General features: G+C 39.2%; 1 protein-coding gene across 6 annotated transcripts in view; it reads left to right on the top strand.

Moving 5' to 3' along the window:
• CACNA1E (calcium voltage-gated channel subunit alpha1 E) overlaps positions 1 to 24,382 on the top strand; it is a 1,228,023-nt gene that overhangs the window by 1,179,932 nt on the left and 23,709 nt on the right. For all 6 annotated transcript variants that reach the window (XM_082266485.1, XM_082266488.1, XM_082266487.1 and 3 more), the window contains 3 exons: positions 3,964 to 4,064; positions 6,375 to 6,481; positions 6,576 to 6,675. In XM_082266485.1, coding sequence (XP_082122611.1) covers positions 3,964 to 4,064; positions 6,375 to 6,481; positions 6,576 to 6,675 — 308 coding nt within the window. The remainder of the gene's footprint in view (positions 1 to 3,963; positions 4,065 to 6,374; positions 6,482 to 6,575; positions 6,676 to 24,382) is intronic.

The following is a 24,382-nucleotide window of genomic DNA, read 5'->3' on the forward strand; positions in this document are numbered from 1 at the left end:
TGAAGAAATTACAGTTCATAAGAGAAGCTAATTTTATGTATAACTCAAGTTTAAACAGGAAATACATATATATATATATATATATATATATATATATATATATAGTATTTATTGGCGTATAACACGCGCCGGCACATAACACGCATCTCAATATTAGGAGAGAAATTTCAGGAAAAAAGCTTAAATTTAAAATAAACAGCTTTGAACTCAGAACATGTTTTTTTAATCAAATGACATCTCATCAGTGCCCATGAATGCAGCCTCATCAGCAGTGTCCAGCAATGCAGCCTCATCAGCAGTGTCCAGCAATGCAGCCTCATAAGCAGTGTCCAGCAATGCAGCCTCATAAGCACTGTCCAGCAATGCAGTCTTTAGCAATGCAGCCTCATCAGCAGTCTCTAGCAATGCAGCCTCATCAGCAGTCTCTAGCAATGCAGCCTCATCAGCAGTCTCTAGCAATGCAGCCTCATCAGCAGTCTCCAGCAATGCAGCCTCATTAGCAGTCTCCAGCAATGCAGCCTCGCCAGCGCAGTCTCCAGCAATGCAGCCTCGCAAGCGCCATTGACACTATCTGAATCAGTTTATAAAAAGGCCGGGAAGCAGCGCCGAGAGCAGAAGGGGGCAGACCGGGCCGAGGAGAAGGGAGAACGAGCGTGTTATATGCCAATAAATACGGGATATATATATATATATATATATATATATATATATATATATACATAAGGTGATTTTGAAATTGATGGAAAAAACGCGTTCTAAAAAGTTGGAAGAGGGCAACAAAAAACTGGCAAAGTATAAGCCCAATTCCAAAAAAGTTGGGACAGGGCCATGTTTCCCACAGTGTAGCATCCCCTCCTCTTTTACCAACTCTCTGTAAATGTCTGGGAACTGAGGTGACCAGTTGCTGGAGGACTGGTTGTTCCATTCTTGGCTAAGCATATGCTGCTCTAAAACCTGGATATATTTTTCAGCATTCTTGGCACTTTCCCAGATGTGCAAGCTGCCCATCCCTCACGTACTTATGCCCCTCCATACTATCAGAGATGCAGATTTGTGAACTGAGCACTGATAACAAGTCAGGAGGTCCCTCTGCTCTTTTATCCTGAGGATGTGGTTGCCAAAAGAAATTCTAATTTTGATTAGTCTGACCACAAAACAGTTTTTGCACTTTGCAACAGACAATTTTATATGGGCTTTGGCCCAGAGCAGATGGTGGTGTTTTTGGATAATTTTCCCATTTATGGGTTCTTCTTTGCATGATTGAGCTTTAAAGAGCATTTTTGGATGGGACGGAGAACTGTGTTCACAGACAGTGATTTTTGGAAGTTTTACAGAGCCTATGCAGTGATGTATATCACAGAATCATGCCTGTTTTTAATGAAGTCCCATCTGAGGGCCCAAAGATTGCGGGCATCCAGCATTGCATTTCAGGCTTGTCCATTGCGCACTGAGATTTCTCCAGATTCTCAGGATTTTTGATGATATGTACTGTAGATGATGATCAATTTAAAGTCTAGATGATGATATATTTAAAGTCTTTGCTATTTTTCATTAAAGAACACTTTTCTGAAATTGTTAGATAATCTTTAGATGCAGTTTTTCACAGATTGGTGAACCTCTACCCATCTTTACTTCTGAGATACTCTGACTCTCTAAGATGCCCTTTTTATTCACAATCATGTTACTGACCTGCTGTCAATTAACCTAATTAGTTGCAAAATGTTCTGCCAGCTCTTCCTTCCTAATACCACTTTGCCATCTTTTTGCTGCACTGTATCAACTTTTTTGAGACCGGTTGCTGCCATCAATTTCAAAACTACAATATATATTTTTTTAAATGGCACATTTTCTCTATTAAAACATTTGATATATTTCCCATTTTTTAATAAAATATGGATTTATGAGATTTGCACATCATTGCATTCTGTTTTTGCATCCCAACTTTTTTGGAATTCGGGTTGCAGTAAAAGTTTAAAACAGACAAGGCTAGGGTGCCGAGAGCATTGAAAAAGGAAGAGTTGCAGTCATGGTGTTCAGAGCAGGAAGGAAAGATGAGGTTTAGAGGTACTAGGTGTCAAGTGGCACTTTCTGCAGCAGTAGGGTGACAGTGTGGGGGCAGAGAATGAGAGTGAGGAAAAACAAACACATACTGGGTAAGAGTAAGAGAGTACAAGCAGGGTGATGAAGTTTTGGGGTGTGAAGTCATGAAAGTGAAAAGGGGGATTGAGGGCATGCAATGTTATGGAGAGGGGGTGCTTTGTGCACATGTCAAGTGAGAGATGGGTCTGTGGATGAGGTGGGGGTAGTGATAATGCAGGCATGTTGGTGAGAGTTCAGGTAGAAGTTGGGCTACATGCACACATGGAGAGGCTAGGGAGAAGGTGCAGTTATGAGAGGGGGTACAGGTGTGGTGGTAAGAGCAAAGGGGTGAAGGTGTGGTGGAAAAAAGGGGGGCCTGCAGGTGTGGCTTGAGAGTGTGGAGTTGGGGTGTAGGATTTGGGTGGGTTGGAGAGAGGAGGTTCTGTGATGCATTGTGATGTTTGGGGTTATGGTAAGAGCAGGGGGCATTGTTGAGAGCAGTGTAGGGGGGAGGGGGCACTGCAGGCATTGGGTGTAAGTGTGGGTTTAAGTGGAGGGCTGGGGTGGCAGCAGGCACAGGAGAAGTGGTGAGAGCGCAGCGTGGTGCAGACATGCAAGTGAGATTAGGGTGAAGCATGCACAGGTGCAGTAATAAAATGTTGGGTACAGGTGCAGAGGTGGATTTGAAAGAAAGTGAGTGGGATGCAAACGTGTTGGGTGACAGCTATTGCATCAGGTAAGGTTGGGATTGTTGGTGGGGCCTGGGTGACAGTTTGAGGGAATGGTGTACTAAGCGGAGTGCAGAGCCATCCCTTCCTCCAGCCACTGCTTCTTCAAGAAAAGTAGACTGCCTAGGACATGGGTGCTTAACCTGTGGCCCTCCAGCTGTTGCCAAACTACAATTCCCAACATGCCTTTGGGAGTCATACTTGTAACTATCAGCTTTGCAATGCCTCATGGGACTTGTAGTTCCACAACAGCCGGAGGGTCACAGGTTGAGCAACTATGCCTAGGGCAGGGATCTCCAAACTATGGCCCTCAAGCTGTTGCAGAACTACACATCCCATGAGGCATTGTAAAACTTTGACATTCACAGACATGACCAGCCATGATGGGAATTGTAGTCCCTGAACAACTGGAGGGCCATAGTTTAGAGACCCCTGGCCTAGGAGCTTCTTTGCCTCTGTAGCCTAATCCTCCCCAGACTGCTCTGGGAGCCTTCAGAAGTCACCAATTGCCAGAGACAAGAAGAGACATAGCTAGGGAGTTTTCTGTCAGATCCCCAGGTTTAATGCTGGGGCTACTGTGCAGGGCACTGCCTGGCGACAAGAGCTGGGGAGCACTGGTCAGGGGAAGGGGATTGTTCAGGGCAGCTGACTGTGCTGGTAAAGGACAGAAAATGGAGAGTGACCAGTGCGGTGAAGGTAAGAGTTCAAGGAGTTGCAATATTTATTGGGAGGCTGATTATTCATTTTTAATTGAACAGATCTCCCAGAAAGCCTGAGTGTATATTGGTATTATATATAATGGTTATATTAATATAATGGGATCCCAAAATGGTTAAATCCATGAGGTATATAATGCATATCTGGCTAGCTTAGGACCTGAAAAAATATCCATGGAGCTCTGATTGGTTCCTGATCCATAAGTAATACTACTTTAAGAGTGTGTACACATCTTTCCATTATGCAGTCATTGGTTCTCTCCATTCTCCAATGGCTTCCTTAGAACACAACCACATGGGTTATTATTACAATAAGATACTGTATATTTGGAAAAAAACACAAACCATTATTTAGAAGTACCTGGAATACAATTATAGATCATTATAACTGTACATCTGTAAAGTGGTTATTTTAAACAAGTATTTCCATTCTCTCTTAGCCTCTGATCTGACTGTGGGCAAGATTTATGCTGCTATGATGATCATGGACTATTATAAGCAGAGTAAAGCCAAAAAGCAAAAGCAGCAACTGGAAGAACAGGTGAGGTTCTATCACTATGTAGCTATCCCCCAGGTTAACCCACTGTCCGTACGGAACAGAAGATTGCAGAGTACAAGAATTTCCAGTCTGTGTAGTAAAAAGGTGCACAGATAAATTACCGTAGATTCGAATTGCTCTAAAGCATGGCAAACAATTAGACTTAACTGTTGTCAGAGCCATGAAGGATGTATGGGAATTGGTACCATATTAAACAGAACTATTGGTTATATCTATATATCTGTGTTGGTATAGCTTATTGTTTACTGAGTTCTGGGCATTTTGGCGCATCTTGCAATTACAGTTGAGACTTTTAAAACCATACTTGTGGTGCAGTTTGTGTTTGCCATGACATAACATGATTTACTTAAAGGTTTAGTTTACCATTACCAAAAAACTGCCTATGCAGATGAAGGGCATCTGTAGATAAAAACAAACTGTGCGTCCTTCCAAGATACACAGGAGATGTACCAAATTCCGTCTCACAGATTTTTTCAATATTTTCAAATACGCCATGCGCTTACCTCCCAAGTCAAAATCGACAAATCTAGCTGTAATATCGACTCCACTCGAGTCCACTTTGAGTGTTGAGGCTAAAGCCACAAGTGAAAATTTCCTCCCTGTATATTCAACTTCTAAATAAATAGCTGGGTACTCTACCTCTCGCTGGCGGAAAAGGGTGGGAGAAAGAACCAGGGGAGCTATAAGACAAGACTTGGCAAGTAATCAAATGCTGTTGGTGTCTCTCTCACCCACACAGAGAATATCTCAATTATTTTTTATCCAGAGAGCATATCGAACCCCACTAAGATTATTTCAATTGCAACGTAGGGATGATCCGGATTGTCCTCAATGATGGGGTTCATCAGCTGACCTCCTCCATATGTTATGGAAATGCCCAAAACTAGATTGTTACTGGCATATGATAGGAAAAAACGATCAATAGAGTTTTTCCAGATGCAAATTACCCATGACCCACTGACATGTATATTAGAGAATCTGGACAAAGAAGCATGCTTACCTGAAGTTAGAGTCCCTATCTCTAGACTCTTATTCGTGCACACAAACTCATAGCTATGAAATGGCTTTCCTCTAGTCTCCCTACATTTGAGGAGTTGCGTACACAGGTAATTCATTACTCAAAGAATAGTTTTTGCACATGTGGATGCCCCAAACAAATTCAATTCTGGAAGCTTTGGTTGGCAGTTCCTGGTCCAGCACCCCTGTGTCTGGTAACACAGCAGCTATTTCAATGTTGACATATGTCATGTACTAGGTTTTAGTGAATGAACAAGGTACAATACTTACCTTTATTATCTGAAGTTGAGATATCATGGCAAAACAAATTTACACTGTAATCATAAAAGAATGCAGAGAAAAAGGTTGTTCCTGTGATGGTGGAGGTGAGCAGTAACAACTAGGCCTTACTTAGCAATTTTCTGGGAATATTTCAGTCAAACGTTGGGAGGTATGTACACCCATAGCAAGGGCATTATTTAACTTTAATAAGACCTGCACAGTTTGTTTTTTTATCTACAATCACCCCTTACCTGCATAGGCAGTTTTTTTGTAAATGTGAACTAACCCTTTAAACCAGTCATTGAATTCATATTAAGGACATTATTTTAAATGTGAACCTTTAAATCATAATGTCCTCTTAACACCTGGCCAGTGCTAAGAACCATCATGTGCTGTGAACAACAGTTCATAGCTGATCACTCAGATTTGAGCTTGGCTTTGCGCACTTTGAACATATTTTGAACATACTAACATGCAATGCAATCTAAATATGGAGTCTGCTCCTTGTGACCACTTACCATGGTCCTTTGTCTGGCCAAGAGTGAATTGTGATTTATTCCACTGTCCTATTGACCTTATATATAGTATATCATCCTTAGCCTGGCACAGACTTGCTAGAGTTTTCATGAAAGAGTCTCTTCAAAGTAGGTAAATTATGCTTGGTTTCTGCATTATTTGCATCGTGTCTATAGACTGTATATACTACTGCATATGAGTTATGCCTTTTAGGAGGATTTTCTACTTTCATCCAACAAAACCCATGCTTGAGTACACTAAGTGGTAGGTGTTAAAAGCAAGGTGTTTTTGAGGCTGAAGTTGAATTACGTGAAAAAACCTGTTCAGTTTCCAAAGTCTCTAAGATTTGCTTTTTAAGCAACAAAAGAGATGATTGGGACAAAGTCTGAGTGGATCCAACCCTACCATTAACAGTGTGATGTTTTTTTACTTTTTTTTTTCATCATGTGTCAGTTTTAGATGTGACTACTACTATTATTATATTCTGTTTCTTCATAGAAAAATGCACCGATGTTTCAAAGAATGGAAGCCTCATCTTTACCTGAGGAAATTTTATCCAATGCCAAAGCCTTGCCATACCTCCAGCAGGATACATTGTCAGGACTGTGAGTTCTGTAACGGTGCCCCATCCATCAGTTCATGATATCAAGTGATCTTCTGGTGTATCTCAGTACTGAGTTTTTTGCTGTATGTTTTCAGGGCTGGTTTCCCCTCACTTAGCCCACTGTCCCCTGAGGAGATATTTCAACCACCATGTCTGGACCAGGACGATGAAGACTTTGAAGAACAGTTGTCTCTGGTAAACATGTCTGATAGAGAAGCTAAATGAGCCACTCTGTCAGCAATGGGATTGTGTGTGAATGATGCATGGTAGGAACTTGCGTGCTTGAAAAAACTGTGCTGACAGTTTGTAATTGAGAAAATTGTCCATATGGAGTTACTGAATGGCTATGACTGCTGTAAACACACTGAGTAAATGACATGCTACATTTTTTTTAAATTGCTGTTTACCTAAGAAAGCATATTGAGTAACATAGCTCAAATAACAAACATAGGCCATAGTAGGCAATCATTATATTCCCCTTCATTAACGTATTGTTGTTCCCCCCATATCTTATACACACACTCATATAATTAGTGACGAGTGTATTAGAAGGACTTTCTTTTCGGTTCCCATGATGTCAAAGATTTATAGCGGAAATCCAGCCTAATCCAATATTGTGTACATACAAGTAACACTTTTTTTTTAATTTGAATATTGGTATCCTTTGGGAATTTCTTTTAAATTCGAGGAGCAATCCAGCATCAAACAAACCCAGCACTTTGCCCCTCTGCAGGAGTTTCCTGTAATAAAACCAGTCACTTCTGCTCTCTGTCCTTGGGCGGGGTGGCAGGTCTTCCATTGGCCCCCTCCAGTAGTTCACTGAAGGCAGCCTGTTGTAGGTGAAATTTTCTCGGCTCTACCAAGGCTCTGTTCTCTATACAGCACAGTGATGATATCACCATTACTTTTACATTGTAAAAGGGTTTGCAAAAGAATTTGGCTCACACATGCTGGATTGATTGATATGCTTTCTGGCTATTAGGGGATATATCTAAATTACATTTTTTGTGCTGGCAGTTTAGCCTTACCTTGGAAAGAAAGCCTCAAACTGAAAGCCACAAGGATTTGAGGAGGTAGATTTTAGGCAGGCTTTTCTGTTTCATTATATTACTGCATTAATCACAGAAAAAAAGCAATCAAGGATTAAGGGTCATGGTAACTGGTTTTTGTTTGCCTCAAATGGGGTTTGCAGCCCCACACAAGTCTATAGGAATGCAAATCAGAAAGTGGCCACTGGTTGGTCAAATGCACCAGTCAGTGAAGTCTTAGGGATCTCAGAGGAGTCACACAAGACAGATGACAATAACTCTAAATGACAATGTTCAAAAGTGATATTTGACTTCACTGACTTGATCTCTTTTGACGTCAAATACATCATCTTGCTGCCACAGTTTCTGCCTGTGTTCCTGATCACCGTGGAGTTTAGTGTGTTCCCATCCCCCTTGGATGTTTCCACTATAGTTGAATTCCAAATTCTACAGGATAAAGACCCAACAGAGTGAGAGTCCACTTGTAATAGCCACTGCAGGTATGCATGACCCATGAACTTAAAAGGTGTGAGATATGTGAAGCTGTGAGATGACATATCTCTGCACTGTCTACCTAAAACTGAAATATCAATTTTGGTTTGAGGAATTTTTTATTAGGTACATTTTTTATTGAAGTAGTGTGATGCTCTGTGGCCACTTAGATCTGGTATCAAGGGGATTGCATGGCATAAGCAGACCAGGGAGTATTTAATTGAAATATGTATATTATACGCCATCAACAGTGAAAGGTAGATTGATAACACTCTTTTCTTGATATAAGGAAAGAATCTCTGTTTTGGTGAAAGTTTGTAGAGGTGTATACAGTCCTAAAACAAGGTAATCTAGAGCCAAGGGCAAACATGCCAAACTGCCCCCCCTCCCCCCCAAGATGTATAATACACAAAAACCCTGAGCACTATTCTGCATACTTACTCCCTAAGCATAAACTCCCCCCCTCCTCCCAGTACAAATCCGCCCCCTGCGGAAATCCCCCCTCTCAGCACAAGTCTTTGCCCCCCCATCCCCCAAATCCCTTCAGCTGAAATGCCCCCCCCCCCATCCTAGCACAAATCCTATACCCCTAAAATTTCCCCTAGTACATATCTTGCCCCCCCCCCCCACTTCATATCCAGCCTCCCAACACAAATCCCCCCAAATCACCACTCTTAGCACCCGCTGCTTTTTCCCCTCCTAGAACAATACTTACCCATTGCTATGCCCCCTTCCAACACAAATCCCCTCCCTACCAATCTCCTTGTGCCCCCCCCACCTCACATGATACCCCAGTGCCCAGGGCAGCCGCCCCTCTTACCCATCCTTTGTCCCAGCCCTGGGTGTATACAGTCTCTAATGGAGTGAGTTAGGAAAAGAGTCACACTGCAAATGAGTATGTTTTTCTCCTTGCCTCCTGCTTTCAGTCTGTATTGATAGCAGAGTACAGACCCTCCAGCTCACTCAATATGAAATGAGGGTAAGACGTTTTCAAGAAGATGTTGCACATTTTATTGCATTAACTGGGAAAAGAGGTGAGGCATATGCAATACTGTATCTCAGAACCTAAACTGGAATGAAAGTCCTTTCAATGCATTATCACTTTTTATAGTACCATCCCATATTTGTCTCTGAAATAGAACCAGAGAAACCCTTAAGCTGGTAGTTGTTAGGTGAAAATAACAAAACAATTTTTAGAAAAGGTAGTTTTAAGTGTACAGGACTTTAACGGCACCTCATTTCACAAACAAACATATAATGAAAAAGGTTATACATCTTTATTATGATGATATTAAAAACAGAAAGATCGTTAAAAAGAATATAGGCTGGAAATTTGTTACAAATGCTTATACTCTCTTTTAGTGATAATGTTGATGAGATCCTATCTTCCTCAGAGGCACGGATTGAATCTTAGTGTCAAAGACAATGTATATAGGCATACAGCAAAATAATACACCAAACAACAATATCTACATACAGGAGGAATTCGTTTTTTCAACCAGTGTCAGATGTTTTAAATTGGAGATCTTACAGTATCAGTGAGAGGTACATGACAGTCATCCTACAAAGGTTTAAAAACAGCCCTGTCCATGCAGTCCTACAATATTCAGGCCCACAAAAAGAGTGGGGGTAGGGGGGACATACTAAAACATTTAATGTGAAAATGGCTTAATGTAGCTTAATGTGTAATAAAGTGCCTAAACCATAACCAATTGCCCTGAAACTTTGCACAGACTAAGTTTTTAACTTTCCTAATATATCCTAGAAGTTTCATGTAGTTTGGTCTTCCAGGAGGCAAACAAGGGACATTAAGCTTGTTTTTTGGGGAGCTTAATGTGGCTTAACGTACAAAAAAGAGCTTAGATGTTAACCAATTTCCCCCAAACTTCACACAATAGAAGAGTCTATCTATTCCAACATATTCTAAAAATTTCAGATCATTTGGTAAATCACACCAAAAGTTATTCACATTAAGCTCTTTTTGTACAATACTAAAACGTTTAATGTCCTTAGCTTAATGTGAAAAGAGCTTAATGTACCAAAATGTGCCTAAACCTCAACCAATTGTCTTGAAACTTTGCACAGCCCAAGTTCTGCACTTCCCAAAGCTATCCTGGAGGTTTCATCGATTTTGGTCTCCCGCGTGGAAAACTGGGGACATTAAGCTCTTTTTTTGGGGCACTTAATGTGGCTTAACGTACAAAAAAGAGCTTAGATGTGAACCAATTTCCCCCAAACTTGGCACAATAGAAGAGTCTAATAATTCCAACATATTCTGAAAATTTCAGATCATTTGGTAAATCACACCAAAAGTTATTAACATTAAGCTCTATTTTGCAATCCTAAAAACGCATAGCTTAATGTGAAAAGAGCTTAATGTACCAAAATGTGCCTAAACCTCAACCAATTGTCTTGAAACTTTGCACAGCCCAAGTTCTGCACTTCCCAAAGCTATCCTGGAGGTTTCATCGATTTTGGTCTCCCACGTGGAAAACTGGGGACATTAAGCTCTTTTTTTGGGGCGCTTAATGTGGCTTAACGTACAAAAAAGAGCTTAGATGTGAACCAATTTCCCCCAAACTTGGCACAATAGAAGAGTCTATCTATACCAACATATTCTGAAAATTTCAGATCATTTGGTAAATCACACCAAAAGTTATTTACATTAAGCTCTATTTTGCAATCATAAAAACACATAGCTTAATGTGAAAAGAGCTTAATGTACCAAAATGTGCCTAAACTTCAACCAATTGTCTTGAAACTTTGCACAGCCCAAGTTCTGCACTTCCCTCAACTATCCTGGAGGTTTCATCGATTTTGGTCTCCCACGTGGAAAACTGGGGACATTAAGCTCTTTTTTTGGGGCGCTTAATGTGGCTTAACGTACAAAAAAGAGCCTATATTTGAACCAAGACTAAGTTTTTAACTTTCCTAATATATCCTAGAAGTTTCATGTAGTTTGGTCTTCCAGGAGGCAAACAAGGGACATTAAGCTTGTTTTTTGGGGAGCTTAATGTGGCTTAACGTACAAAAAAGAGCTTAGATGTTAACCAATTTCCCCCAAACTTCACACAATAGAATAGTTTATCAATTCCAACATATTCTGAAAATTTCAGATCATTTGGTAAATCACACCAAAAGTTATTCACATTAAGCTGTTTTTAGCAATCATAAAAACACGTGCCTTAATGTGAAAAGAGCTTAACGTACCAAAATGTGCCTAAACCTCAACCAATTGTCTTGAAACTTTGCACAGCCCAAGTTCTGCACTTCCCTCAGCTATCCTGGAGGTTTCATCGATTTTGGTCTCCCACGTGGAAAACTGGGGACATTAAGCTCTTTTTTTGGGGCGCTTAATGTGGCTTAACGTACAAAAAAGAGCCTATATGTGAACCAATTTCCCCCAAACTTGGCACAATAGAAGAGCCTATCAATTCCAACATATTCTGAAAATTTCAGATCATTTGGTAAATCACACCAAAAGTTATTCACATTAAGCTCTATTTTGCAATCCTAAAAACGCATAGCTTAATGTGAAAAGAGCTTAACGTACCAAAATGTGCCTAAACCTCAACCAATTGTCTTGAAACTTTGCACAGCCCAAGTTCTGCACTTCCCAAAGCTATCCTAGTGGTTTCATCGATTTTGGTCTCCCACACGGAAAACTGGGGACATTAAGCTCTTTTTTTGGGAGCTTAATGTGGCTTAACGTACAAAAAAGAGCTTAGATGTGAACCAATTTCCCCCAAACTTGGCACAATAGAATAGTTTATCAATTCCAACATATTCTGAAAATTTCAGATCATTTGGTAAATCACACCAAAAGTTATTCACATTAAGCTGTTTTTAGCAATCATAAAAACACGTGGCTTAATGTGAAAAGAGCTTAACGTACCAAAATGTGCCTAAACCTCAACCAATTGTCTTGAAACTTTGCACAGCCCAAGTTCTGCACTTCCCAAAGCTATCCTGGAGGTTTCATTGATTTTGGTCTCCCACATGGAAAACTGGGGACATTAAGCTTTTTTTTTGGGGAGCTTAATGTGGCTTAACGTACAAAAAAGAGCTTAGATGTGAACCAATTTCCCCCAAACTTGGCACAATAGAAGAGTCTATCAATTCCAACATATTCTGAAAATTTCAGATCATTTGGTAAATCACACCAAAAGTTATTCACATTAAGCTCTATTTTGCAATCATAAAAACACATAGCTTAATGTGAAAAGAGCTTAATGTACCAAAATGTGCCTAAACCTCAACCAATTGTCTTGAAACTTTGCACAGCCCAAGTTCTGCACTTCCCTCAGCTATCCTGGAGCTTTCATCGATTTTGGTCTCCCACGTGGAAAACTGGGGACATTAAGCTCTTTTTTTGGGGCGCTTAATGTGGCTTAACGTACAAAAAAGAGCCTATATTTGAACCAATTTCCCCCAAACTTGGCACAATAGAAGAGTCTATCAATTCCAACATATTCTGAAAATTTCAGATCATTTGGTAAATCACACCAAAAGTTATTCACATTAAGCTCTATTTTGCAATCCTAAAAACGCATAGCTTAATGTGAAAAGAGCTTAATGTACCAAAATGTGCCTAAACCTCAACCAATTGTCTTGAAACTTTGCACAGCCCAAGTTCTGCACTTCCCAAAGCTATCCTGGAGGTTTCATCGATTTTGGTCTCCCACACGGAAAACTGGGGACATTAAGCTCTTTTTTTGGGGAGCTTAATGTGGCTTAACGTACAAAAAAGAGCTTAGATGTGAACCAATTTCCCCCAAACTTGGCACAATAGAATAGTTTATCAATTCCAACATATTCTGAAAATTTCAGATCATTTGGTAAATCACACCAAAAGTTATTCACATTAAGCTCTTTTTAGCAATCATAAAAACACGTGGCTTAATATGAAAAGAGCTTAACGTACCAAAATGTGCCTAAACCTCAACCAATTGTCTTGAAACTTTGCACAGCCCAAGTTCTGCACTTCCCAAAGCTATCCTAGAGGTTTCATTGATTTTGGTCTCCCACGTGGAAAACTGGGGACATTAAGCTCTTTTTTTGGGGCGCTTAATGTGGCTTAACGTACAAAAAAGAGCTTAGATGTGAACCAATTTCCCCCAAACTTGGCACAATAGAATAGTTTATCAATTCCAACATATTCTGAAAATTTCAGATCATTTGGTAAATCACACCAAAAGTTATTCACATTAAGCTGTTTTTAGCAATCATAAAAACACGTGGCTTAATGTGAAAAGAGCTTAACGTACCAAAATGTGCCTAAACCTCAACCAATTGTCTTGAAACTTTGCACAGCCCAAGTTCTGCACTTCCCAAAGCTATCCTGGAGGTTTCATTGATTTTGGTCTCCCACATGGAAAACTGGGGACATTAAGCTCTTTTTTTGGGGAGCTTAATGTGGCTTAACGTACAAAAAAGAGCTTAGATGTGAACCAATTTCCCCCAAACTTGGCACAATAGAAGAGTCTATCAATTCCAACATATTCTGAAAATTTCAGATCATTTGGTAAATCACACCAAAAGTTAATCACATTAAGCTCTATTTTGCAATCATAAAAACGCATAGCCTAATGTGAAAAGAGCTTAACGTACCAAAATGTGCCTAAGCCTCAACCAATTGTCTTGAAACTTTGCACAGCCCAAGTTCTGCACTTCCCAAAGCTATCCTAGAGGTTTCATTGATTTTGGTCTCCCACATGGAAAACTGGGGACATTAAGCTCTTTTTTTGGGGCGCTTAATGTGGCTTAACGTACAAAAAAGAGTTTAGATGTGAACCAATTTCCCCCAAACTTGGCACAATAGAAGAGTCTATCTATTCCAACATATTCTGAAAATTTCAGATCATTTGGTAAATCACACCAAAAGTTATTCACATTAAGCTCTATTTTGCAATCATAAAAACACATAGCTTAATGTGAAAAGAGCTTAATGTACCAAAATGTGCCTAAACCTCAACCAATTGTCTTGAAACTTTGCACAGCCCAAGTTCTGCACTTCCCTCAGCTATCCTGGAGCTTTCATCGATTTTGGTCTCCCACGTGGAAAACTGGGGACATTAAGCTCTTTTTTTGGGGCGCTTAATGTGGCTTAACGTACAAAAAAGAGCCTATATTTGAACCAATTTCCCCCAAACTTGGCACAATAGAAGAGTCTATCAATTCCAACATATTCTGAAAATTTCAGATCATTTGGTAAATCACACCAAAAGTTATTCACATTAAGCTCTATTTTGCAATCCTAAAAACGCATAGCTTAATGTGAAAAGAGCTTAATGTACCAAAATGTGCCTAAACCTCAACCAATTGTCTTGAAACTTTGCACAGCCCAAGTTCTGCACTTCCCAAAGCTATCCTGGAGGTTTCATCGATTTTGGTCTCCCACACGGAAAACTGGGGACATTAAGCTCTTTTTTTGGGGAGCTTAATGTGGCTTAACGTACAAAAAAGAGCTTAGATGTGAACCAATTTCCCCCAAACTTGGCACAATAGAATAGTTTATCAATTCCAACATATTCTGAAAATTTCAGATCATTTGGTAAATCACACCAAAAGTTATTTACATTAAGCTCTATTTTGCAATCATAAAAACACATAGCTTAATGTGAAAAGAGCTTAATGTACCAAAATGTGCCTAAACTTCAACCAATTGTCTTGAAACTTTGCACAGCCCAAGTTCTGCACTTCCCTCAACTATCCTGGAGGTTTCATCGATTTTGGTCTCCCACGTGGAAAACTGGGGACATTAAGCTCTTTTTTTGGGGCGCTTAATGTGGCTTAACGTACAAAAAAGAGCCTATATTTGAACCAAGACTAAGTTTTTAACTTTCCTAATATATCCTAGAAGTTTCATGTAGTTTGGTCTTCCAGGAGGCAAACAAGGGACATTAAGCTTGTTTTTTGGGGAGCTTAATGTGGCTTAACGTACAAAAAAGAGCTTAGATGTTAACCAATTTCCCCCAAACTTCACACAATAGAATAGTTTATCAATTCCAACATATTCTGAAAATTTCAGATCATTTGGTAAATCACACCAAAAGTTATTCACATTAAGCTGTTTTTAGCAATCATAAAAACACGTGCCTTAATGTGAAAAGAGCTTAACGTACCAAAATGTGCCTAAACCTCAACCAATTGTCTTGAAACTTTGCACAGCCCAAGTTCTGCACTTCCCTCAGCTATCCTGGAGGTTTCATCGATTTTGGTCTCCCACGTGGAAAACTGGGGACATTAAGCTCTTTTTTTGGGGCGCTTAATGTGGCTTAACGTACAAAAAAGAGCCTATATGTGAACCAATTTCCCCCAAACTTGGCACAATAGAAGAGCCTATCAATTCCAACATATTCTGAAAATTTCAGATCATTTGGTAAATCACACCAAAAGTTATTCACATTAAGCTCTATTTTGCAATCCTAAAAACGCATAGCTTAATGTGAAAAGAGCTTAACGTACCAAAATGTGCCTAAACCTCAACCAATTGTCTTGAAACTTTGCACAGCCCAAGTTCTGCACTTCCCAAAGCTATCCTAGTGGTTTCATCGATTTTGGTCTCCCACACGGAAAACTGGGGACATTAAGCTCTTTTTTTGGGAGCTTAATGTGGCTTAACGTACAAAAAAGAGCTTAGATGTGAACCAATTTCCCCCAAACTTGGCACAATAGAATAGTTTATCAATTCCAACATATTCTGAAAATTTCAGATCATTTGGTAAATCACACCAAAAGTTATTCACATTAAGCTGTTTTTAGCAATCATAAAAACACGTGGCTTAATGTGAAAAGAGCTTAACGTACCAAAATGTGCCTAAACCTCAACCAATTGTCTTGAAACTTTGCACAGCCCAAGTTCTGCACTTCCCAAAGCTATCCTGGAGGTTTCATTGATTTTGGTCTCCCACATGGAAAACTGGGGACATTAAGCTTTTTTTTTGGGGAGCTTAATGTGGCTTAACGTACAAAAAAGAGCTTAGATGTGAACCAATTTCCCCCAAACTTGGCACAATAGAAGAGTCTATCAATTCCAACATATTCTGAAAATTTCAGATCATTTGGTAAATCACACCAAAAGTTAATCACATTAAGCTCTATTTTGCAATCATAAAAACGCATAGCCTAATGTGAAAAGAGCTTAACGTACCAAAATGTGCCTAAGCCTCAACCAATTGTCTTGAAACTTTGCACAGCCCAAGTTCTGCACTTCCCAAAGCTATCCTAGAGGTTTCATTGATTTTGGTCTCCCACATGGAAAACTGGGGACATTAAGCTCTTTTTTTGGGGCGCTTAATGTGGCTTAACGTACAAAAAAGAGCCTATATTTGAACCAATTTCCCCCAAACTTGGCACAATAGAAGAGTCTATCAATTCCAACATATTCTGAAAATTTCAGATCATTTGGTAAATCACACCAAAAGTTATTCACATTAAGCTCTATTTTGCAATCATAAAAACACATAGCTTAATGTGAAAAGAGCTTAATGTACCAAAATGTGCCTAAACCTCAACCAATTGTCTTGAAACTTTGCACAGCCCAAGTTCTGCACTTCCCTCAGCTATCCTGGAGCTTTCATCGATTTTGGTCTCCCACGTGGAAAACTGGGGACATTAAGCTCTTTTTTTGGGGCGCTTAATGTGGCTTAACGTACAAAAAAGAGCCTATATTTGAACCAATTTCCCCCAAACTTGGCACAATAGAAGAGTCTATCAATTCCAACATATTCTGAAAATTTCAGATCATTTGGTAAATCACACCAAAAGTTATTCACATTAAGCTCTATTTTGCAATCCTAAAAACGCATAGCTTAATGTGAAAAGAGCTTAATGTACCAAAATGTGCCTAAACCTCAACCAATTGTCTTGAAACTTTGCACAGCCCAAGTTCTGCACTTCCCAAAGCTATCCTGGAGGTTTCATCGATTTTGGTCTCCCACACGGAAAACTGGGGACATTAAGCTCTTTTTTTGGGGAGCTTAATGTGGCTTAACGTACAAAAAAGAGCTTAGATGTGAACCAATTTCCCCCAAACTTGGCACAATAGAATAGTTTATCAATTCCAACATATTCTGAAAATTTCAGATCATTTGGTAAATCACACCAAAAGTTATTCACATTAAGCTCTTTTTAGCAATCATAAAAACACGTGGCTTAATATGAAAAGAGCTTAACGTACCAAAATGTGCCTAAACCTCAACCAATTGTCTTGAAACTTTGCACAGCCCAAGTTCTGCACTTCCCAAAGCTATCCTAGAGGTTTCATTGATTTTGGTCTCCCACGTGGAAAACTGGGGACATTAAGCTCTTTTTTTGGGGCGCTTAATGTGGCTTAACGTACAAAAAAGAGCTTAGATGTGAACCAATTTCCCCCAAACTTGGCACAATAGAATAGTTTATCAATTCCAACATATTCTGAAAATTTCAGATCATTTGGTAAATCACACCAAAAGTTATTCACATTAAGCTGTTTTTAGCAATCATAAAAACACGTGGCTTAATGTGAAAAGAGCTTAACGTACCAAAATGTGCCTAAACCTCAACCAATTGTCTTGAAACTTTGCACAGCCCAAGTTCTGCACTTCCCAAAGCTATCCTGGAGGTTTCATTGATTTTGGTCTCCCACATGGAAAACTGGGGACATTAAGCTCTTTTTTTGGGGAGCTTAATGTGGCTTAACGTACAAAAAAGAGCTTAGATGTGAACCAATTTCCCCCAAACTTGGCACAATAGAGGAGTCTATCAATTCCAACATATTCTGAAAATTTCAGATCATTTGGTAAATCACACCAAAAGTTAATCACATTAAGCTCTATTTTGCAATCATAAAAACGCATAGCCTAATGTGAAAAGAGCTTAACGTACCAAAATGTGCCTAAGCCTCAACCAATTGTCTTGAAACTTTGCACAGCCCAAGTTCTGCACTTCCCAAAGCTATCCTAGAGGTTTCATTGATTTTGGTCTCCCACATGGAAAACTGGGGACATTAAGCTCTTTTTTTGGGGCGCTTAATGTGGCTTAACGTACAAAAAAGAGTTTAGATGTGAACCAATTTCCCCCAAACTTGGCACAATAGAAGAGTCTATCTATTCCAACATATTCTGAAAATTTCAGATCATTTGGTAAATCACACCAAAAGTTATTCACATTAAGCTCTATTTTGCAATCATAAAAACACATAGCTTAATGTGAAAAGAGCTTAATGTACCAAAATGTGCCTAAACCTCAACCAATTGTCTTGAAACTTTGCACAGCCCAAGTTCTGCACTTCCCTCAGCTATCCTGGAGCTTTCATCGATTTTGGTCTCCCACGTGGAAAACTGGGGACATTAAGCTCTTTTTTTGGGGCGCTTAATGTGGCTTAACGTACAAAAAAGAGCCTATATTTGAACCAATTTCCCCCAAACTTGGCACAATAGAAGAGTCTATCAATTCCAACATATTCTGAAAATTTCAGATCATTTGGTAAATCACACCAAAAGTTATTCACATTAAGCTCTATTTTGCAATCCTAAAAACGCATAGCTTAATGTGAAAAGAGCTTAATGTACCAAAATGTGCCTAAACCTCAACCAATTGTCTTGAAACTTTGCACAGCCCAAGTTCTGCACTTCCCAAAGCTATCCTGGAGGTTTCATCGATTTTGGTCTCCCACACGGAAAACTGGGGACATTAAGCTCTTTTTTTGGGGAGCTTAATGTGGCTTAACGTACAAAAAAGAGCTTAGATGTGAACCAATTTCCCCCAAACTTGGCACAATAGAATAGTTTATCAATTCCAACATATTCTGAAAATTTCAGATCATTTGGTAAATCACACCAAAAGTTATTCACATTAAGCTCTTTTTAGCAATCATAAAAACACGTGGCTTAATATGAAAAGAGCTTAACGTACCAAAATGTGCCTAAACCTCAACCAATTGTCTTGAAACTTTGCACAGCCCAAGTTCTGCACTTCCCAAAGCTATCCTAGAGGTTTCATTGATTTTGGTCTCCCACGTGGAAAACTGGGGACATTAAGCTCTTTTTTTGGGGCGCTTAATGTGGCTTAACGTACAAAAAAGAGCTTAGATGTGAACCAATTTCCCCCAAACTTGGCACAATAGAAGAGTCTATCTATTCCAACATATTCTGAAAATTTCAGATCATTTGGTAAATCACACCAAAAGTTATTCACATTAAGCTCTATTTTGCAATCATAAAAACGCATGGCTTAATGTGAAAAGAGCTTAACGTACCAAAATGTGCCTAAACCTCAACCAATTGTCTTGAAACTTTGCACAGCCCAAGTTCTGCACTTCCCAAAGCTATCCTGGAGGTTTCATCGATTTAGGTCTCCCACACGGAAAACTGGGGACATTAAGCTCTTTTTTTGGGGAGCTTAATGTGGCTTAACGTACAAAAAAGAGCCTAGATGTGAACCAATTTCCGTGTGGGAGACCAAAATCGATGAAACCTCCAGGATAGCTTTGGGAAGTGCAGAACTTGGGCTGTGCAAAGTTTCAAGACAATTGGTTGAGGTTTAGGCACATTTTGGTACGTTAAGCTCTTTTCACATTAAGCCATGCATTTTTATGATTGCAAAATAGAGCTTAATGTGAATAACTTTTGATGTGATTTACCAAATGATCTGAAATTTTCAGAATGTGTTGGAATTGATAGACTCTTCTATTGTGCCAAGTTTGGGGGAAATTGGTTCACATCTAAGCTCTTTTTTGTACGTTAAGCCACATTAAGCTCCCCAAAAAAAGAGCTTAATGTCCCCAGTTTTCCGTGTGGGAGACCAAAATCGATGAAACCACCAGGATAGCTTTGGGAAGTGCAGAACTTGGGCTTTGCAAAGTTTCAAGACAATTGGTTGAGGTTTAGGCACATTTTGGTACGTTAAGCTCTTTTCACATTAAGCTATGCGTTTTTATGATTGCAAAATAGAGCTTAATGTGAATAACTTTTGGTGTGATTTACCAAATGATCTGAAATTTTTAGAATATGTTGGAATTGATAGGCTCTTTTATTGCGCCAAGTTTGGGGCGAATTGGTTCATATCTAAGCTCTTTTTTGTACGTTAAGCCACATTAAGCTCCCCAAAAAAAGAGCTTAATGTCCCCAGTTTTCAACGTGGGAGACCAAAATAGATGAAACCTCCAGGATAGCTTTGGGAAGTGCAGAACTTGGGCTGTGCAAAATTTCAAGACAATTGGTTGAGGTTGAGGCACATTTTGGTACATTAAGCTCTTTTCACATTAAGCCATGCGTTTTTATGATTGCAAAAAAGAGCTTAATGTGAATAACTTTTGGTGTGATTTACCAAATGATCTAAAATTTTCAGAATATGTTGGAATTGATAGACTCTTCTATTGTGCCAAGTTTGGGGGAAATTGGTTCACATCTAAGCTCTTTTTTGTACGTTAAGCCACATTAAGCTCCCCAAAAAAAGAGCTTAATGTCCCCAGTTTTCAACGTGGGAGACCAAAATAGATGAAACCTCCAGGATAGCTTTGGGAAGTGCAGAACTTGGGCTGTGCAAAATTTCAAGACAATTGGTTGAGGTTTAGGCACATTTTGGTACATTAAGCTCTTTTCACATTAAGCCATGCGTTTTTATGATTGCAAAAAAGAGCTTAATGTAAATAAATTTTGGTGTGATTTACCAAATGATCTGAAATTTTCAGAATATGTTGGAATTGATAGGCACTTCTATTGTGCCAAGTGTGGGGGAAATTGGTTCACATCTAAGCTCTTTTTTGTATGTTAAGCCACATTAAGTGCCCCAAAAAAAGAGCTTAATGTCCCCAGTTTTCCACGTGGGAGACCAAAATCAATGAAACCTCCAGGATAGCTTTGGGAAGTGCAGAACTTGGGCTGTGCAAAGTTTCAAGACAATTGGTTGAGGTTTAGGCACATTTTGGTACGTTAAGCTCTTTTCACATTAAGCTATGCGTTTTTAGGATTGCAAAATAGAGCTTAATGTGAATAACTTTTGGTGTGATTTACCAAATGATCTGCAATTTTCAGAATATGTTGGAATTGATAGGCTCTTCTATTGTGCCAAGTTTGGGGGAAATTGGTTCACATATAGGCTCTTTTTTGTACATTAAGCCACATTAAGCGCCCCAAAAAAAGAGCTTAATGTCCCCAGTTTTCCACGTGGGAGAGCAAAATCGATGAAACCTCCAGGATAGCTTTGGGAAGTGCAGAACTTGGGCTGTGCAAAGTTTCAAGACAATTGGTTGAGGTTTAGGCACATTTTGGTACATTAAGCTCTTTTCACATTAAGCTATGCGTTTTTATGATTGCAAAATAGAGCTTAATGTGAATAACTTTTGGTGTGATTTACCAAATGATCTGAAATTTTTAGAATATATTGGAATTGATAGGCTCTTCTATTGTGCCAAGTTTGGGGGAAATTGGTTCTTATCTAAGCTCTTTTTTGTACGTTAAGCCACATTAAGCTCCCCAAAAAAAGAGCTTAATGTCCCCAGTTTTCCACGTGGGAGATTAAAATAGATGAAACCTCCAGGATAGCTTTGGGAAGTGCAAAACTTGGGCTGTGCAAAGTTTCAAGACAATTGGTTGAGGTTTAGGCACATTTTGGTACATTAAGCTCTTTTCACATTAAGCCATGCGTTTTTATGATTGCAAAAAAGAGCTTAATGTAAATAACTTTTGGTGTGATTTACCAAATGATCTGAAATTTTCAGAATATGTTGGAATTGATAGGCACTTCTATTGTGCCAAGTGTGGGGGAAATTGGTTCACATCTAAGCTCTTTTTTGTATGTTAAGCCACATTAAGTGCCCCAAAAAAAGAGCTTAATGTCCCCAGTTTTCCACGTGGGAGACCAAAATCAATGAAACCTCCAGGATAGCTTTGGGAAGTGCAGAACTTGGGCTGTGCAAAGTTTCAAGACAATTGGTTGAGGTTTAGGCACATTTTGGTACGTTAAGCTCTTTTCACATTAAGCTATGCGTTTTTAGGATTGCAAAATAGAGCTTAATGTGAATAACTTTTGGTGTGATTTACCAAATGATCTGCAATTTTCAGAATATGTTGGAATTGATAGGCTCTTCTATTGTGCCAAGTTTGGGGGAAATTGGTTCACATATAGGCTCTTTTTTGTACGTTAAGCCACATTAAGCGCCCCAAAAAAAGAGCTTAATGTCCCCAGTTTTCCACGTGGGAGAGCAAAATCGATGAAACCTCCAGGATAGCTTTGGGAAGTGCAGAACTTGGGCTGTGCAAAGTTTCAAGACAATTGGTTGAGGTTTAGGCACATTTTGGTACATTAAGCTCTTTTCACATTAAGCTATGCGTTTTTATGATTGCAAAATAGAGCTTAATGTGAATAACTTTTGGTGTGATTTACCAAATGATCTGAAATTTTTAGAATATATTGGAATTGATAGGCTCTTCTATTGTGCCAAGTTTGGGGGAAATTGGTTCAAATATAGGCTCTTTTTTGTACGTTAAGCCACATTAAGCGCCCCAAAAAAAGAGCTTAATGTCCCCATTTTTCCACGTGGGAGATCAAAATAGATGAAACCTCCAGGATAGCTTTGGGAAGTGCAGAACTTGGGCTGTGCAAAATTTCAAGACAATTGGTTGAGGTTTAGGCACATTTTGGTACATTAAGCTCTTTTCACATTAAGCCATGCGTTTTTATGATTGCAAAAAAGAGCTTAATGTGAATAACTTTTGGTGTGATTTACCAAATGATCTAAAATTTTCAGAATATGTTGGAATTGATAGACTCTTCTATTGTGCCAAGTTTGGGGGAAATTGGTTCTTATCTAAGCTCTTTTTTGTACGTTAAGCCACATTAAGCTCCCCAAAAAAAGAGCTTAATGTCCCCAGTTTTCCACGTGGGAGATTAAAATAGATGAAACCTCCAGGATAGCTTTGGGAAGTGCAGAACTTGGGCTGTGCAAAGTTTCAAGACAATTGGTTGAGGTTTAGGCACATTTTGGTACATTAAGCTCTTTTCACATTAAGCCATGCGTTTTTATGATTGCAAAAAAGAGCTTAATGTAAATAACTTTTGGTGTGATTTACCAAATGATCTGAAATTTTCAGAATATGTTGGAATTGATAGGCACTTCTATTGTGCCAAGTGTGGGGGAAATTGGTTCACATCTAAGCTCTTTTTTGTACGTTAAGCCACATTAAGTGCCCCAAAAAAAGAGCTTAATGTCCCCAGTTTTCCACGTGGGAGACCAAAATCAATGAAACCTCCAGGATAGCTTTGGGAAGTGCAGAACTTGGGCTGTGCAAAGTTTCAAGACAATTGGTTGAGGTTTAGGCACATTTTGGTACGTTAAGCTCTTTTCACATTAAGCTATGCGTTTTTAGGATTGCAAAATAGAGCTTAATGTGAATAACTTTTGGTGTGATTTACCAAATGATCTGCAATTTTCAGAATATGTTGGAATTGATAGGCTCTTCTATTGTGCCAAGTTTGGGGGAAATTGGTTCACATATAGGCTCTTTTTTGTACGTTAAGCCACATTAAGCGCCCCAAAAAAAAGCTTAATGTCCCCAGTTTTCCACGTGGGAGAGCAAAATCGATGAAACCTCCAGGATAGCTTTGGGAAGTGCAGAACTTGGGCTGTGCAAAGTTTCAAGACAATTGGTTGAGGTTTAGGCACATTTTGGTACATTAAGCTCTTTTCACATTAAGCTATGTGTTTTTATGATTGCAAAATAGAGCTTAATGTGAATAACTTTTGGTGTGATTTACCAAATGATCTGAAATTTTTAGAATATGTTGGAATTGATAGGCTCTTCTATTGTGCCAAGTTTGGGGGAAATTGGTTCACATCTAGGCTCTTTTTTGTACGTTAAGCCACATTAAGCGCCCCAAAAAAGAGCTTAATGTCCCCAGTTTTCCGTGTGGGAGACCAAAATCGATGAAACCACCAGGATAGCTTTGGGAAGTGCAGAGCTTGGGCTGTGCAAAGTTTCAAGACAATTGGTTGAGGTTTAGGCACATTTTGGTACGTTAAGCTCTTTTCACATTAAGCCACGTGTTTTTATGATTGCTAAAAACAGCTTAATGTGAATAACTTTTGGTGTGATTTACCAAATGATTTGAAATTTTCAGAATATGTTGGAATTGATAAACTCTTCTATTGTGCCAAGTTTGGGGGAAATTGGTTCACATCTAAGCTCTTTTTTGTACGTTAAGCCACATTAAGCTCCCCAAAAAGCAGCTTAATGTCCCCAGTTTTCCACGTGGGAGACCAAAATCTATGAAACCTCCAGGATAGCTTTGGGAAGTGCAGAACTTGGGCTGTGCAAAGTTTCAAGACAATTGGTTGAGGTTTAGGCACATTTTGGTACATTAAGCTCTTTTCACATTAAGCTAAGGACATTAAACGTTTT

Source organism: Pelophylax lessonae (genome assembly GCF_965119305.1).
Source record: "Pelophylax lessonae genome assembly, chromosome: 8".
Taxonomy (NCBI): Eukaryota; Metazoa; Chordata; class Amphibia; order Anura; family Ranidae; genus Pelophylax; species Pelophylax lessonae.